The 16,380-nt window shown below is 49.4% G+C and overlaps 1 protein-coding gene and 1 non-coding gene across 3 annotated transcripts in view; both read left to right on the forward strand.

Moving 5' to 3' along the window:
• The first annotated feature begins 306 nt into the window (after positions 1-306).
• The window catches only part of kiaa0930 (KIAA0930 ortholog), a 139,837-nt gene continuing 123,763 nt past the window's right edge, over positions 307-16,380 (forward strand). The window contains exon 1 of one of the 2 annotated variants that reach the window (XM_038780773.1): positions 307-711. In XM_038780773.1, coding sequence (XP_038636701.1) covers positions 579-711 — 133 coding nt within the window. In that variant the 5' untranslated portion in view covers positions 307-578. The remainder of the gene's footprint in view (positions 712-16,380) is intronic. The other variant, XM_038780774.1, reaches the window with a different exon arrangement.
• On the forward strand, positions 14,168-14,359 carry LOC119955361. Its single transcript, XR_005458452.1, has one exon. It is a non-coding gene; the product is annotated as a U2 spliceosomal RNA (small nuclear RNA).

Genomic DNA, 16,380 nt, shown 5'->3' on the forward strand with positions numbered 1-16,380 from the left:
CACAAGTTATTTGTGGCTGTGTGTATCAGACATGGGTGAGGAACATAAGCACACTCACTGACCCCACCGCCAGGAGTGATTACTCACTGGATAGAGTGCGAATTACATTAGGTTGTTCAGTTTTCTTCTGGTTTGGGGTTTAAGGGAGTCGATTCTAGTTCTTAATTTTTTGGGGAGGGGGGATTGGTGACACTGGGTTTTGTTCCAAGTGATTTTTTTAAAAAAAGGCAAACACTTGAGGCCACGGATTGATTGCTGTCTGGTGTAGTCTGGATCTCTGCTCCTTTCAATTGGCTGTGCAGGGCAGGAAGTGGAGACGTTGTTACCTCCTTCCATGCCTCAGCTGATCGCTCAGAGACGGAAGTGAGTGCGGTGCTGTCTCAGGCACCCAGTCTGGCTGCTTTACCGTGAATATTCCCCTTTCCCACAGGGAAGCCGGTATGTGGGGCTGAGGGAAGCGCAGTGCCTGTCACCGCTCCTGCTGTGTGTTAGGCTGCCCGCCTGGGCCGCTGTCAGGGTGTTAGAGCGGGCAGGAGGAAGGAGGTACCTGCAATGAGAAGATTGTCAGGGGCTCAGGGATGGCATTCATTCAGCAGAGCCGAACTGCAGACGAAGGAGAGGAGAGCGAGGACGTCTCTCTGCACAAAATGCTGACGGCAATAGAGGAAGAGCGGATCAGAGCGAGCCTCAAGCAGGAGATGAGCGGGCTGGGTAAGTGCAAAGACACCAGTTGTTCCCTCGCCTCCAGTTGTCTTGCTCTGGGTGGCAGAGATCTAACACCCGGGCTGTGGGTGGCAGAGATCTCCCTCCTGGGCTCTGGGTGGCAGAGATCTCCCTCCTGGGCTCTGGGTGGCAAAGATCTCTCTCCTGGGCTCTGGGTGGCAGAGATCTCCCACCCGGGCTCTGGGTGGCAGAGATCTCTCTCCCGGGCTCTGGGTGGCAGAGATCTTCCACCTGGGCTCTGGGTGGCAGAGATCTCCCACCCGGGCTCTGGGTGGCAGAGATCTCCCACCCGGGCTCTGGGTGGCAGAGATCTCCCACCCGGGCTCTGGGTGGCAGAGATCTCCCACCCGGGCTCTGGGTGGCAGAGATCTCCCACCCGGGCTCTGGGTGGCAGAGATCTCCCACCCGGGCTCTGGGTGGCAGAGATCTCCCACCCGGGCTCTGTGTGGCAGAGATCTCTCTCCCGGGCTCTGGGTGGCAGAGATCTCTCTCCCGGGCTCTGGGTTGCAGAGATCTCCCACCCGGGCTCTGGGTGGCAGACATCTATCCCCTGTGCTCTGGGTGGAAAAAGATCTACCTCCCGGGCTCTGTGTGGCAGAGATCTCTCTCCCGGGCTCTGGGTGGCAGAGATCTCCCTCCCGGGCTCTGGGTGGCAGAGATCTCCCTCCCGGGCTCTGGGTGGCAGAGATCTCCCTCCCGGGCTCTGGCTGGCAGAGATCTCCCTCCCGGGCTCTGGGTGGCAGAGATCTCCCACCCGGGGCTCTGGGTGGCAGAGATCTCCCACCCGGGGCTCTGGGTGGCAGAGATCTCCCACCTGGGGCTCTGGGTGGCAGAGATCTCCCACCCGGGGCTCTGGGTGGCAGAGATCTCCCACCCGGGCTCTGGGTGGCAGAGATCTCCCACCCGGGCTCTGGGTGGCAGAGATCTCTGCCACCCGGGCTCTGGGTGGCAGAGATCTCCCACCCGGGGCTCTGGGTGGCAGAGATCTCCCACCCGGGGCTCTGGGTGGCAGAGATCTCCCACCCGGGCTCTGGGTGGCAGAGATCTCCCACCTGGGCTCTGGGTGGCAGAGATCTCCCACCCGGAGATCTCTCTCCCGGGCTCTGGGTGGCAGAGATCTATCTCCCGGGCTCTGGCTCTTGAATGTGTCTTTCTGAGATGAGTCCAGTATTTCCGCGACATTAAAAGATGCACTCACTGCTGGCGGGATTCCTGACACGTCTGTATCCTTCCCGCAGAGGAACCATATAGTTTGCTGACTTTCCAAAGTTGGTCATGTTAGTTTGGGGTTTCTGTTGATTTTAGTGATAACCTGCTCAGGACCCTGTGTAAAGGGGTGATTTTGGTTGTTCTGTTGTTTGAACCGGCCAGAGGAGTGGTGGGACTTTCCAGGTGACATTTGTCCATGACTGGGCGTTTTGTTAGTTACATGATCCCACCGTTCATGTCACCCTCCGCTGCTGCCTTTTCCCGCTGCCCTGGGAATTATGTTTCCCTTCAATCTCATCGCATTTAGAAATGTTAAGGTGCAGTGTTGCCTCTAGAATTAGCTGGTATCCACACGGTGCGCTGTTAAGGGATACGCTGTATTTGTATCATGGACATGATTGAATAGGTATCTGGGTGTGGAAGCTGGTTCTGTGTCCACAGCTATCTGGGCAGTGAGCACCCAATGGTGTTCAATTAAAGCTGAATTTGATGTTGTATTATCAGTGGAGATGATTTTCTTCCTGTTCTGTTGTACTAGTTTTCACTGAGGGACTTGTCTGGAACTGACACATCATTTTAAATGGTTACTTTTTTTCAGAGAAAGACATGCTAAACTTATTTATGATAGGGTCGTCAGTTACATTTCACTTTCGATTCGGAGCACAAAAAGAATTGGGAGAATAGAATAGGAAACCTCGCCCCTTTCCTGTGGATTTAATTCAATTAGCCCGTCTGCCACGCTGAAGATGAGGTAACCTGCAACTTCAAAGGAAGCCGCAGGTGCGGAGGGAGCATGCGCGCCGAGGCGCGCTGCTTCCCGGGGGTTGTAGTCCCCGGAAGTCGGGGTTGTCGTGTGCTGGGCTGAGGGGCAGACTACAGGTCCCATACCGCACCGCGGCGCGCGCATTGTGGCCCAGCCTCAGTGAAAGGGATGATGTAATTGCTAGTGGAGCCACCCTGAACCTCCATCTGCGCTGACACAATGAGAGGGAGCTTCACACTGGCACTTGTTGCACATTTCCTCAGCTGCAAGCTTCTTGCAGCATCATATATGAACCTTTTGCCTCAATGAAGTGCCTTGTGCCTTTTTTTTAAGGGCAACTAGTAAACTACATATTTGTGCACATTTCGCAGCACCTTCATTCAAGTGATTTGAGCATTCTGGTGACAATTAAAATCAATGCATTTGTTCCAGTTTTCTCACTGCACATCGCACACGGATGTGCAGGTTAGGTGGATTGGCCATGCTAAATTGCCCTAAGTGCCCAAAGGTTAGGTAGGGTTACGGCGATAGGGTGGATGTGTGGGCTTAAGTAGGGTGCTCTTAAGTAGGGTGCTCTTTCCAAGGGCCAGTGCAGACTCGATGGGTTGAATGGCATTCTTCTACACCATAGGGATTCTGTGACCTCCAATTTATTCGCCACCTGCATTATGTGTAGGGTTTGGAGTTGTATCAAAAACTGGCAGCAAAAGTGACCAATTAGCTTTGGACAAAATTGAAGTAATTCACTCCAAAGAGAAAATTCTGGAAAATCACTGCAGGTCTGGCAGCATCTGTAGGGAGGGAAAAGAGCTAATGTTCCGAGTCCAAAGATGGGCAGGTTAGGTGGATTGGCCATGATAAATTGCCTTTAGTGGCCAAAAAGGTGAGGAGGGGTTATTGGGTTACAGGGATAGGGCGGAAGTGAGGACTTAAGTGGGTCAGTGCAGACTCGATGGGCCGAATGGCCTCCTTCTGCACTGTATGTTCTATGTTCTGAGTCCAGATTACCCTGTCCAAGCTATCAGACAGAGAAAGTGGGAAATATTTATACTGTGGTGAGAATGAAAGATGAGTTCTAGCCACAGAAACCCTGGGAAATGGGGTGCTAATGGCCACAGAAACCAAGGGGAAAGAGTGTTAATGGCAGCCCCCAGAGAGAACAAAAAATGTAAAAGGCCAAACAGCAGAGAAACTAACATCAGAAGGTAAACTGCGACAGATATAGATATGGGTGGAGGGGAAGGGGAAGCAAAGGGGAGAAAGGGTAAGAAAAGGTGGATAAGATTGGGGGGTTAAATGTAGATAAAGAAAGGCAAGAGAGAAAGAAATGGTAAAAGACAGTTAAAATGAAATGGGATGAAAACAAATGGGTCGAGATGGGGTAGAGCTAATCATCTGAAGTTGTTGAATTCGATGTTGAGATCAGAAGGCTGTCGTGTGCCTAACTGGAAGATGAGATGCTGTTCCTCCAGTTTGCGTTGAGCTTCACTGGAACAAATGCACCATAGAAAGCATCCTATTGGGCTGCATCACAGCCTGGTATGGCAACTGCTCTGCCCAGGGCCGCAATTCAGAGAGTCGTGAATACCGCCCAGTCCATCACACAAACCTGCCTCCCATCCATGGACTCCATCTACACCTCCCGCTGCCTAGGGAAAGCGGGCAGCATAATCAAGGATCCCTCCCACCCGGCTTACTCACTTTTCCAACTTCTTCCATCGGGCAGGAGATTCAGAAGTCTGAGAACACGCACATACAGACTCAAAAACAGCTTCTTCCCCACTGTCACCAGACTCCTAAATGACCCTCTTATTGACTGACTTCATTAACACTACACCCTGTATGCTTAATCCGATGCCAATGCTTATTTAGTTACATTGTATATCTTGTGTTGCCCAATTATATATTTTCTTGAATTTTGTTTAATTCCCTTTTCTTCCCATGTACTGAATGATCTGTTGAGCTGCTTGCAGAAAAATACTTTTCACTGTACCTCAGTACACGTGACAATAAACAAATCCAACATTACAGCAGGCCAAGGACAGACATGTGGGCATGGGAGCAGGGTCTTGTGTTAAAATGGCAAGCAACAGAAAATGGCAAGCAACAGGAAGTTCATGGTCCTGAATGTGTACAGATTGAAGGTGCTCAGCAAAGCAACCACCCAGTCTGCGTTTGGTCTCTCTGATATAGAGGAGACCACATTGGGAGCAGCGACTGCAATAGACCAGATTGAAAGAGGTGCAACTGAAACACTGCTTAACCTTGAATGAGTGTTTTGGGTCTGGGATGCTAAGCATGGAAGAGGTAAAGGGGCAAGTGTTACACTTTCTGCGATTGCATGGGAAGGTGCCATGGGTGATGGGAGAGGAGTTGGGTATGGTGGAGGAGTGGATGAAATTATCTCGGAGGGAGCGGTCTCTGCGGAACGCGGAAATCATTTCATTTTAGCTGTCTTTTACCATTTCTTTCTCTCTTGTCTTTCTTTACATATATTAACCCCACCCCCAATCTTCTCTGAGTGCAGCAATTGTTATTTCCAATATAGTTCGCTCAGTGATGATCAAGATAGCAAATTATTTTTTGCTTTATAGATATGTTATAGATGCTGAGTTGAGACAGTGAGTGATGTTCAGCAATGCAGAATGAGGCATCATAATTGTTACCTGGAGCTGGTTAAAATCCAGCATAAAAACTGTGGCTTTTCACCCCATTCTACACGCAAAGTGTAAATTCTGGCAATATTGGCCCCTATCCCAAACCGTTTGCTGAGATCAGTTACCTCTGACAGACTAGAGACAATATTGTACGATTCTTCCTGGTTCATTATCCATAAATCTACCCATGAAAGCATTGGAAAGGGCTTATATTCCCCGTGTTAATTGTATATACAACAAGAAGGAACATTTATTGCCTTAGACAAGATATGTCTAAAATTGGAAACACGATATACTTAGACTGTAGCAATAAAATAATGTGTGACGTTGACAGAAAATAATGATTATAATAACAATTGTACATCATTCTCTCTTAGAGAAAAACTCCAGGAAAGCAGCAGGTGGCTTTCATGTGACAGTCCTCTGCATTTGATTTAATTTTGAGTATGGCATCAAGGCGCCCTAGCAAATATGAGTCGCTGGGAATCAATGTAAACCCTCCAATGGTTGGAGTCATACCTTGCACAATAAAGCTAGTTGTGATGTTTGGAGGTTAATTATCTCAGCTCCAGGACATTACTGTAGGAGCTCCTCAGGGTAGTGTCCTAGGCTCCATCAATGACCTTCCTTCCATCATATGGTCAGAAGTGAGGATGACTGCACAATATTCTGCACCATTTGTGACTCCTCAGATAATGAAGCAGTCCATGTCCAAATGCAGCAAGACCTGGACAATATCCAGACTTGGGCTGACAAGTGGCAAGTTACATTCATGCCACACAAATGCCAGTGACAATCCCCAACAAGAGAGGATCTGACCATCACCCCTTGACATTCAATGGCATTACCATCGCTGAATCTCCCACTATCAACATACTGGTGGTTATCATTGACCATAAACTGAACTGGATTAGCCATATTACTACTATGGCGACCAGAGCAGGTCAAAGGCTCGGAATCCTGACCTCCTGAAGCTCGTCCACCATCCACACGGCACAAGTCAGGAGTGTAATGGGACACTCTCCATTTGCCTGGATGAGGGCAGCTTCAACAACACTCAAGAAGCTCAACACCATACAGGACAAAGCAGCCCGCTTGATCGCTACCCCTTCCGCAAACATTCAAACCCTCCACCACCGTTTAACAGCGGCAGCCTTGTGTACCATCGACAAGGTGCACTGCAGGAACTTACCAAGGTTCCTTAGGAAGCACCTTCCAAACCCACGACCATGACCATCTAGAACTCCACTAGCTGGAGGTTCACCTCCAAGTCACTCACCACCCCAATTAGGAAATATATCGACATTCCTTCACTGTCGCTGGCTCAAAATCCTGAAACTCACTCACTAACAGCATTGTTGGTGTACCTACACCTCAGGGACTACAGTAGTTCAAGAAGGCAATGCACCATTACCACCTTCTGAAGGGCAATTAGAAATGGGCAATACATAAGGTGACGTTACAAGAAGGGTATGGTGTACCCAGTTAAGTTGAGGGTGACGTATCACGCCAAAGACTTTTATTTTGAGACAGCGGCTGAGGCGTTCGTGAGGGCAGAATGCTTGGGACAGACGTGAAGAGCGGAACTGGAAGAGAGACTGTGGACTGCGTTTGAACAGCTGGAAAATGTATAAATGTTATAACTTTCTTTTTACGGATTTGTATTGTAATTCACCTCTTGTTACAGAGTTCAAGTTAATGGTGGGCTGATTGACGTTCTGTGTTGCGCTGGTTAAATGTTATGTTAGTGAATTGTAGGGGTTGGATTGTTGGGTTTATTTTGTTTCTTTCTCTGGGACTGGGTGGAAGGGGATGATATGTCTTGGCGGGGCGTACGGGGGGGGGGGGGGGGGGGAAGCCACCCGCACTAGCTAGCTAAAGTCAGCTAATGAACGGAGGTGAGGTGAGAGCAGCACGGTAGCATTGTGGATAGCACAATTGCTTCACAGCTCCAGGGTCCCAGGTTCGATTCCGGCTTGGGTCACTGTCTGTGCAGAGTCTGCACATCCTCCCCGTGTGTGCGTGGGTTTCCTCTGGGTGCTCCGGTTTCCTCCCACAGTCCAAAGATGTGCAAGTTAGGTGGATTGGACATGAGAACATAGAACATAGAACATAGAACAGCACAGCACAGAACAGGCCCTTCGGCCCTCAATGTTGTGCCGAGCCATGATCACCCTACTCAAACCCACGTATCCACCCTATACCCGTAACCCAACGACCCCCCCTTAACCTTACTTTTATTAGGACACTACGGGCAATTTAGCATGGCCAATCCACCTAACCCTGAGAAATTGCCCTTAGTGTCTAAAAATTGCCCTTAGTTTTGGGTGGGGTAAATGGGTTATGGGGATAGGGTGGAGGTGTTAACCTTGGGTAGGGTGCTCTTTCCAGGAGCCGGTGCAGACTCAATGGGCAGAATGGCCTCCTTCTGCACTGTAAATTCTATGAGAGGAGGGCTGCGGACGTTGGAGCTTGGATAGCAGGCTTCAATGGGCCTACGAGGCGAGCGAGGGGGGGGGGGGGGGGGAGGGATGGATGGATGTTGTTTCAGGGGGAAATGTAGGGGGGGTTTTCGGGAGGAGGGGAAGGGGTTTAATGTTAACAATGGACAGGGGTCCGTTGCCCGGGGCGCCATGTGCTTGGGGGCGCCAGAGACTCGGGTCCCGCGCATGCGCAGTTGGGCCGGTGCCAACCAGCGCATGCGCGGTGGCCGCCCGCCCCCAGGGCGGCCCCCCGGCTCGGTCCGCCCCCCCCCGCCCCCCTCGGGTCCGCCCCCCCCCCCCGCCCCCCTCGGGTCCGCCCCCTCGGGTCCGCCCCCCGCCCCGCCCTCGGGTCCGCCCCCCCGCCCCGCCCCGCCCTCGGGTCCGCCCGCCCCCCCGCGTCCGCCCGCCCCCCCGCGTCCGCTCGCCCCCCGCGTCCGCCCGCCCCGCGTGTCCGCCCCCCCCCTCGGGTCCGCCCCTCCTCGGCCCCGCCCCTCCCTCGGGTCCGCCCCTCCTCGGCCCCGCCCCCCCCCGGCCCCGCCCCGCCCCCCCCCCGGTCCCCCCCACCCCCGGCCCCACCCCCCCCAAGGGCGCCGAAGTTCAGCTTGCCCGGGGCGCCAGCAACCCTAGAGCCGGCGCTGATGGTGGATAAGAAAGTTGGGGGTGGGGGGGTGTGAGAGACCCACAGTAAGGATAGTCATGTGGAACGTGAGAGGGCTAGGAGGTCCGGTCAAGAGGTCAAGGGTGCACGCACAGCTTAAAAGTTTGAAAACCGATGTGGCAATGCTGCAGGAGACTCACTTGAGGGTGAAGGACCAGGTGAGACTTAAAAAGGGCTGGGTTAGCCAAGTGTTTCACTCTGGATTTGATGGAAGGGCTCGAGGGGTAGCAGTATTGGTCAGCAAAAGGGTACGCTTCCAGATGGAGAAGGTGGTGGCGGATCAGGGGGGTAGATATGTGATTGTGGCAGGGGCGCTGGACGGGAGATTAGTGGCGCTGGTAAGTGTATACGGTCCCAACTGGGACGATGCGGGATTTGTGAGGAAGGTGTTTGGAGCCATTCCTGACTTGGACACTCACAAGCTGATTGTGGGGGGGGGGACTGAAACCTGGTGCAGGAGCCAAGATTGGACAGATCACGGCCGCGCTCGCTGATCCTATCGGGGGGGCAAGGCGCTAGCTGGGCTAATGGTTGAAATGGGAGGGGTGGACCCCTGGAGGTTCCTGCACCCAGAGGAACGGGAGTACTCGTTTTTCTCAGCAGTCCATAGGGTATACTCGCGGATTGACTTTTTTGTGGTGGGAAAGGCTTTGCTGGCTGGAGTCACGGAGTTGGAATACTCTGCAATTGCTGTCAGATCAGGCTCCACATTGGGTGGATATGGTGCTGGAGAAGCGGGTAGTGCAGAGGCCGGGGTGGAAACTGGATGTGGTGCTTTTGGGGAACCAAGTATTCTGTGAGAAAATTGAAACAGTAATTAAGGAATATGTAAGATTCAACTGTACGGGTGAGGTGTCAATGGCAGTCGTCTGGGACGCTCTGAAGGCGGAGGTGAGTGGTGAGGTAATTTCGTTCAAGGCCAGGGTGGACAAAGAGGAGAGGTTGAAGCGGGAGAGGGTAATGGATGAGATGTTGGAGGTAGATAGGAGTTATGCGGAGGATGGGGACCCAGCGATGCTGGGAAAGAGGAAGGAACTACAGGTGAGCTTCGAACGACTATCCACGAGAAGGCAGTGCGCCAACTGAGACGAACAAGGGGTGCAGTTTATGAACATGGAGATAAGGCATATGTTAGCAGGTCAGCTACGGAAGGAGGCAGCGGCCAGGGAAATTCTTCAGGTAAGGGATAGGGCAGGGAAGTTGGTGGTAGCTCTGGAGCTGATTAACAAGGTTTTTGAGGAGTTTTACGAGAGGTTGTACAGGTCAGAGCCACCCGGGGAGACCGTGAGATGCTGGAATTTCTAGATGGGTTGGAGTACCCGTTGCTAGGGGAGGGGGACATGGCTGCGTTAGAAGGAGCAATACTGGAGCAGGAGATAAAAGATGCGATTGGGAGGATGCAGTCGGGGAAGGTGGCAGGGCCGGATGGGTTTCCAGTGGAATATTATAAAAAATTTAACGATAAGTTGGCACCCCTGATGGTGGGGATGTTTGAAGAGGCGATAGGGAAGGGAGTGCTGCCACAAACCTTGGGGCAGGCATCGATTTCCCTGTTGCTAAAAAAAGATAAGGATCCGACGGAGTGTGGGTCATATAGGCCCATATCACTTCTGAATGTGGACGCAAAAGTATTGGCGAAGGTACTGGCGGGTAGGCTGGAGGAGTACCTCCCGAAGGTGATAGGTGAGGATCAGATGGGGTTCGTGAGAGGGAGGCAGCTATTTTTGAATATTAGGAGGGTTTTGAACGTCATTATGGCACCGGCGGAAGGGAAGGAAACAGAGGTGGTTGTGGCATTGGATGCCGAGAAGGTGTTTGATCAGGTAGAATGGGGGTACCTGATGGCAGTGCTGGAGCGGTTTGGGATTGGACCAAGATTTGTGAACTGGGTAAAGCTATTAAATAAGGAGCCGAAGGCGAATGTCCGGCACGAACAATATCAGTTCGAGATACTTTTCACTCCATCGTGGGACGAGACAGGGATGTCCTATGTCCCCCCTGCTGTTTGCACTTGCATTTGAGCCGTTGGCCATCACATTAAGAAGTTCGGGAGCATGGAAAGAATAGTGCCGGGGGGGATAGATCATAGGGTCCTTGCATGCCGACGACTTGCTACTGTATGTGTCGGAACCGAGTGTGTCGATAGGAGGAATATTGGAATTACTGCGGGTATTTGGGTCTTTCTCGGGGTAGTGGGGAAGGCTTTGCACGTATAACATCACTAGTTTAGTGGGGCAAGTGAAAGCTGATCTGGCAAGGTGGGATGGTCTCCCTCTGTCACTGGCGGGTCGGGTACAGACGGTTAAAATGAATGTGTTGCCGCGATTTTTGTTTATTTTTCAATGCCTACCGATTTTCCTGCCAAAGTCTTTTTTCAGAGAGATTGAGGGAAGGATTACCTCGTTCATATGGGGAGGGAAGGTGCTGCTACAGAGGGGAAGGCAGGCAGGGGGTTTGGGTCTCCTGAACCTGATGTACTACTACTGGACGGTGAATGTGGAGAAGGTGCGGAGCTGGGTCAGAGGGGTTGATTCCCAGTGGGTCAGAATGGAGTTTGTGCAGGGGGCGGGGCTGAAAGCATTAGCAACAGTGCTGCTCCCGATAGCTCCGGGGAAATATTCAGGGAGTCCGGTAATAATAGCTTCATTGAAAATCTGGAGGCAATTTCGCCAACACTTCGGGTTGGGGGCAGGGTCAAGGGAAATGCCGATTCAGGAGAACCACAGATTTGAGCCAGGGAGGTGGGATGGAAGCTTTCGGAAATGGGAAGAGAAGGGGATTAAGACGCTAAAAGATTTGTTTCTTCTAGGTCAATTTGCAGGATTGAGGGAGCTGGAAGCGAAGTATGGGTAGCACGGTAGCATTGTGGATAGCACAATTGCTTCACAGCTCCAGGGTCCCAGGTTCGATTCCGGCTTAGGTCACTGTCTGTACGGAGTCTGCACATCCTCCCCGTGTGTGCGTGGGTTTCCTCCGGGTGCTCCGGTTTCCTCCCACAGTCCAAAGATGTGCAGGTTAGGTGGATTGGTGGATTGCCCCTAGTGTCCAAAATTGCCCTTAGTGTTGGGTGGGGTTACTGGGGTTATGGGGATAGGGTGGAGGTGTTAACCTTGGGTAGGGTGCTCTTTCCAGGAGCTGGTGCAGACTCGATGGGCCGAATGGCCTCCTTCTGCACTGTAAATTCTATGTAATGGGCTGGAGCAGGGAGAAGTGTTTAGGTATATGCAGGTTCGGGACTTTTCCAGGAAGGAGATACAGAGCTTCCCAGAGGAACCGGCCTCCACATTGCTGAAGGAGGTACTGACAACGAGGGGACTGGAGAAGTGGGTAGTGTCAGCGGTGTACGGAGTTATGTTGGAAAAGGATAAGGCACCACTGGAGGGAATCAAAGCAAAGTGGGAGGAAGAGTTGGGAGAGGTTATAGTGGAGGGGGTCTGGTGTGAGGTGCACCGGAGAGTGAATGCCTCATGTGCGAGGTTGGGGCTGATACAGCTGAAGGTGGTATACAGAGCACACTTCATGAGGGCGATGATGAGCCGATTCTTTGAAGAAGTAGAAGATGTGTGTGTTGCGGGGGTGGGGGGGTTTGGGTGGTGGGGGGCGCTAATCACGTTCATATGTTATGGTCCAATCCAAAGCTTGGGGAGTATTGGAAGGAGGTGTTTAGGGTAATTTCCAAGGTGGTGCATGTGAAACTAGACCCGGGTTCCCGGGAGGCCATATTCGGGGTGTCGGACCAGCCAGGGTTGGAAACGGGCGCGGAGGCAGATATCATAGCCTTCGCCTCGTTGATCGCCCGAAGGCGGATCCTGCTGGGATGGAGAGCAGCCTCTCCACCCTGTGTCCTGGCGTGGTGGGGAGACCTGTTTGAATACTTGACCATTGAGAAGGTCAAGTTCAAACTGAGGGGAAGCTCGGAGGGGTTCTACAAGTCATGGGCACTATTTATTATGCACTTTCAAAAAAGAAGAAAGGTCAATAAATATTCGCTAAGCCTGCGACGCCCACATCCCATAAATTAATTCTCAAAAAAAATCCTACTCCATTCTGCAGCTAAAAATCATCGTGAATAATTAGTCTCTGATTCTACTGGTACTGAATCAGGTTATAGATTGCGGCTGTCCCTATACACTGTGTAAGAGCAGGAAGGCTGAAGAGCACTTTTTAAAATATTGCCCCATAATTGTTTTTATTTTCACTCTGCTGTAACAAGAGGGTTAATGTTGGTGAAGACTGAATCGTAATCAAATTTCATTTTCATAAAATAATGAGTCCTTTTTAATAGCTGATAATCTGCATATTTAACAGAATAGTGTCTCAAGATAAATTGTGTATCATAATTAGGGTGTGATGGTCTCTGTACAGATGCAATATAATAATTCTTATTTAATTTTACTCTCACTGTTCAATCTCTAATCACGTTGGATAGCAGAGTTATGATTTATATAGAGAATAACTGATGCATTATGGTTTAAGGCCACAAGACACTTGGGTTTGGATGAGGCTAGAAGCTATGCAAACATACCTCAAGCAGCTACAACCCTCTGAATCTACAGGGCACTGATATGATTTAGTACACTAATGGGTATGTTAGCATCATGGTGATGTTGCTTGAATGGTAATCCAAAGGCCTTGCCTAATGAACTCGGAGACATGAGTTTGAGTTCCACCAAGGCAGCCATTAAATTCAATTCAGCTAATTAAATAAATCTCTCGTATTTGTAACGGTGACCGTGCAACTTACTGGGTTGTTGTAAGAATGCATCTAGTTACTGATGTCTTTCAAAACTACCATCCTTACCCCATGTGGCCTATTTATGGCTCCAGATACTGAGCAATTGATAGGTGCTTATTAACCCTCTTAAATGGCATAGCAAACTGCTTATGTCAAACTGTTATGAAAAGAATGGATAGACCAACAGCATTGGCCTATAGGCACAGGACACAACAGAGGCACACCCACCGCAGTCATCCTGCAAAGTCCTCCTTCGTAACATCTAAGGACTTGTGTGCGAATTGGTGAGGTGACTACGTTAGTGTTGTCAAGAGAGAGGGTGGGGAGACCAGAACTAGGGGTAATAAGTGTGGCATAGCTGCTAATAAATTTAATGGAAAATTCAGGAGAACCTCTTCACCCAGAGAGATGTCAGTATGTGCACATTTGTGCCATAGGGAGCAATTGACGTGAATAACATGGATGCATTGAAGGTGAAACTGAATAAGCACGTGAGAGAGAGAGAGAGAAAGCAATAGAAGGTTATGTTGATGGGGTTAGAAGAAGGAGGGGTGGGAAGCAGCTCACGTAAATTATTAACATCAACATGAACTTTCTGTGTTGTACATAACTTTGTCAATTTTATAATTTACTGCCTCTGGAATTATTACTTTAAATCACTTAATCGCTTGTCCACACTCCACTACTGCTTCCACCAGGCATCTGGAATTAACCAAGTCAATCAAAGTTGTTGATCCAGACAGAAACACTGCCTTTAATTACTTCTCTGAAACTGACAGCCACGTCCGGCATCTGCACAGTGTGCGAATCCAGAAGTTACTGTCAGTTATTTTACACTTCCTCACAAAGTTCCACCCAAGCTTCGATAAAGTAGAAATCGCTGAATTGACAAAAATTGCTTAAACTATTTGCCTCCCTGTTAAAAAGACCTTCTGAGTCATCGCTTCTCGGCCTTTTGGCTAAGATCAAGTGAAGTAGCCTTTTGGCTCAGATCTGGTATGTCTCTCTTGCGGGGACCATGAATTGGATTCAATTTGAATTGGTTTTTGGAGCAGGCAAAGAGCTGGATTAGGGGTTTGCCCCTGTCCACACTCTGAGCCCTGGCTTTGTAACTCAGAAAAAGTAATTAAAAAAAAAAAGACCTTCTGAGGAAGTAACAATTTGTTGAATGAATTGTAACTCAGTTTTTTATCCTGTACTAAATTCACAATTACTGCTGAGCGATCTCACTGCCCCTGAACAACTTATTTTATATTTGAGGAATGCCAAATTTCTCCGTTGTAAAATTTACATTTTTTTTAGAAACTTTTTTTATAAAAGATTTTGTATTTCCGCTTCTCCCTCAACTCCATGTGTATGTCCCAATTGTTTATTTCACTTCCTGTGAAATTTTAATTAGATTTGAAACATGCATTGCTTTTTAACTTTTTGGTTTGCTATCTGTGAGAATACTTTAATGTGATTGGCTGCTTACCCCGCTTGATGCCATCTATGTTACTCCAAAGAGTTTTGTGGGGAATGTTCTTCGAGGACAGTGGCAAGTATCATTGTTTCTCTGCTGACCATAATAAGTTGTTGTTGGTGTACCCTTTGTGAGAGACAGCATGGTTTTAATGCTACTCTGAACTTGGACAATAATTAGTCATAAAAGAGTGTCACGACGAAGGCTAAACTTGATGCTATGAGCTCTGCTGTGCAGCTTGATTCCTGAGAAAAGTTGGTCTGGTAACAAAATGTGCCCCTGCTGTTACAACTGTTTTGTATTGCAGATTTTGGCATTTGAATCTTTTAAAGTTTTTTAGAATATTACAAATATGTTTTTAGAATATTACAAATATGTTTTTAGAATATTACAAATAAGGATGGCATGGTGGCACAGTGGTTAGCCCTCCCCCTCAGTGCCAGGGACCCGGATTTGAATCTGACCTCGGGTGACTGTGTGGAGTTTGCACATTCTCCCTGTGTTTACGTGGGTTTCCCCCTGTGCTCCGGTTTCCTCTCACAGTCCAAAGATGTGCAGGGTAGGTGGTTTGGCCATGATAGATTGCCCCTAAGGGTTCAAAGGTTGGGATCGGGCAGGAGAATGGGCCTACGTAGGGTGCGCTTTCGAAGAGTTGATGCAGACTCGATGGGCCGAATGGCCTCCTTCTGCCCTGTAGGGTTTCTATGATTTTGCAACACCATTGTACTCCACTAAGATATGTAAGAAATTATGAGTATTAGCTGAGCCACCTTGACTGGCACGTACTGGGACCGATTTTGGGTTTATGCTGGTGGATGGATTCAGCAAACATTTCTGAAGTATTCCACTATCAGGATTTGTGATCAAAGAATTTTTCAGTTTCATGGATTTTGTTTTTGTATATCATATCGTGCTTTGCTGGACTGTGCAGGATATATTGGGCTGAAGTCCCAATTCCTAGAGGCAAGAGGTTGTTCCGTTGGAAATGTTTAAATGAACATGTCATTGCCAGGAGGCGCACAGTTACGTGTCCTTGTGAGGCACATCCTTTACAACCTGATGGCAACAGTAACAAGTTAATAATAACTTTCAAAGCTTAGTGGTGAGACTTCCAGACAAAGGGTGTGAACTTCAGCATCTTGTGGAGTTTAAACATGACGCCATGCTACAATTGAGCCAATTTAATCTGACGGGGTTTAGTGAGGAAAACTTTTATGAAAGTGCAACGTCTTCTTTTTCTTTGAGGACATGGGGAGAAAACCTAACTGGGCCAATTATCCTTTGTAGAAAGATGCAACATGAGGAAAATCCAATAATATAATCTTTATTAGTGTCACAAGTAGGCTTTTTTAAAATAAATGTTTTTTATTGGGATTTTAAACAAAGTATATTTACAGTTATGTACACAGGGGGGGTCTGGTGTTGGTGTTGTCACTTGCCTCTCCTGGATGGATTTCGCTGCCATTGTCGTCTTGCGCTCACCTTTGCTTCAGCCATTCACCCCATCTTTCGCCTGGGTTCTCCTTGCTCTCTCTTCCTGTAGATGTCAAGTTTGTTATCGTTTTCCATGTGCTCCTTCCGGCTATCATTTCCTTGCCTCCCTCCACCCCCCCCTGGTTCTCCTCTATTGTTCCCTGTTTCTCCCCCTCATGCCTTGGCTACTTTCCCCTGATTCTTGGCTACCTGGCTA

The sequence above is a fragment of the Scyliorhinus canicula genome, chromosome 20 (genome assembly GCF_902713615.1).
Source record: "Scyliorhinus canicula chromosome 20, sScyCan1.1, whole genome shotgun sequence".
Lineage (NCBI taxonomy): Eukaryota > Metazoa > Chordata > Chondrichthyes > Carcharhiniformes > Scyliorhinidae > Scyliorhinus > Scyliorhinus canicula.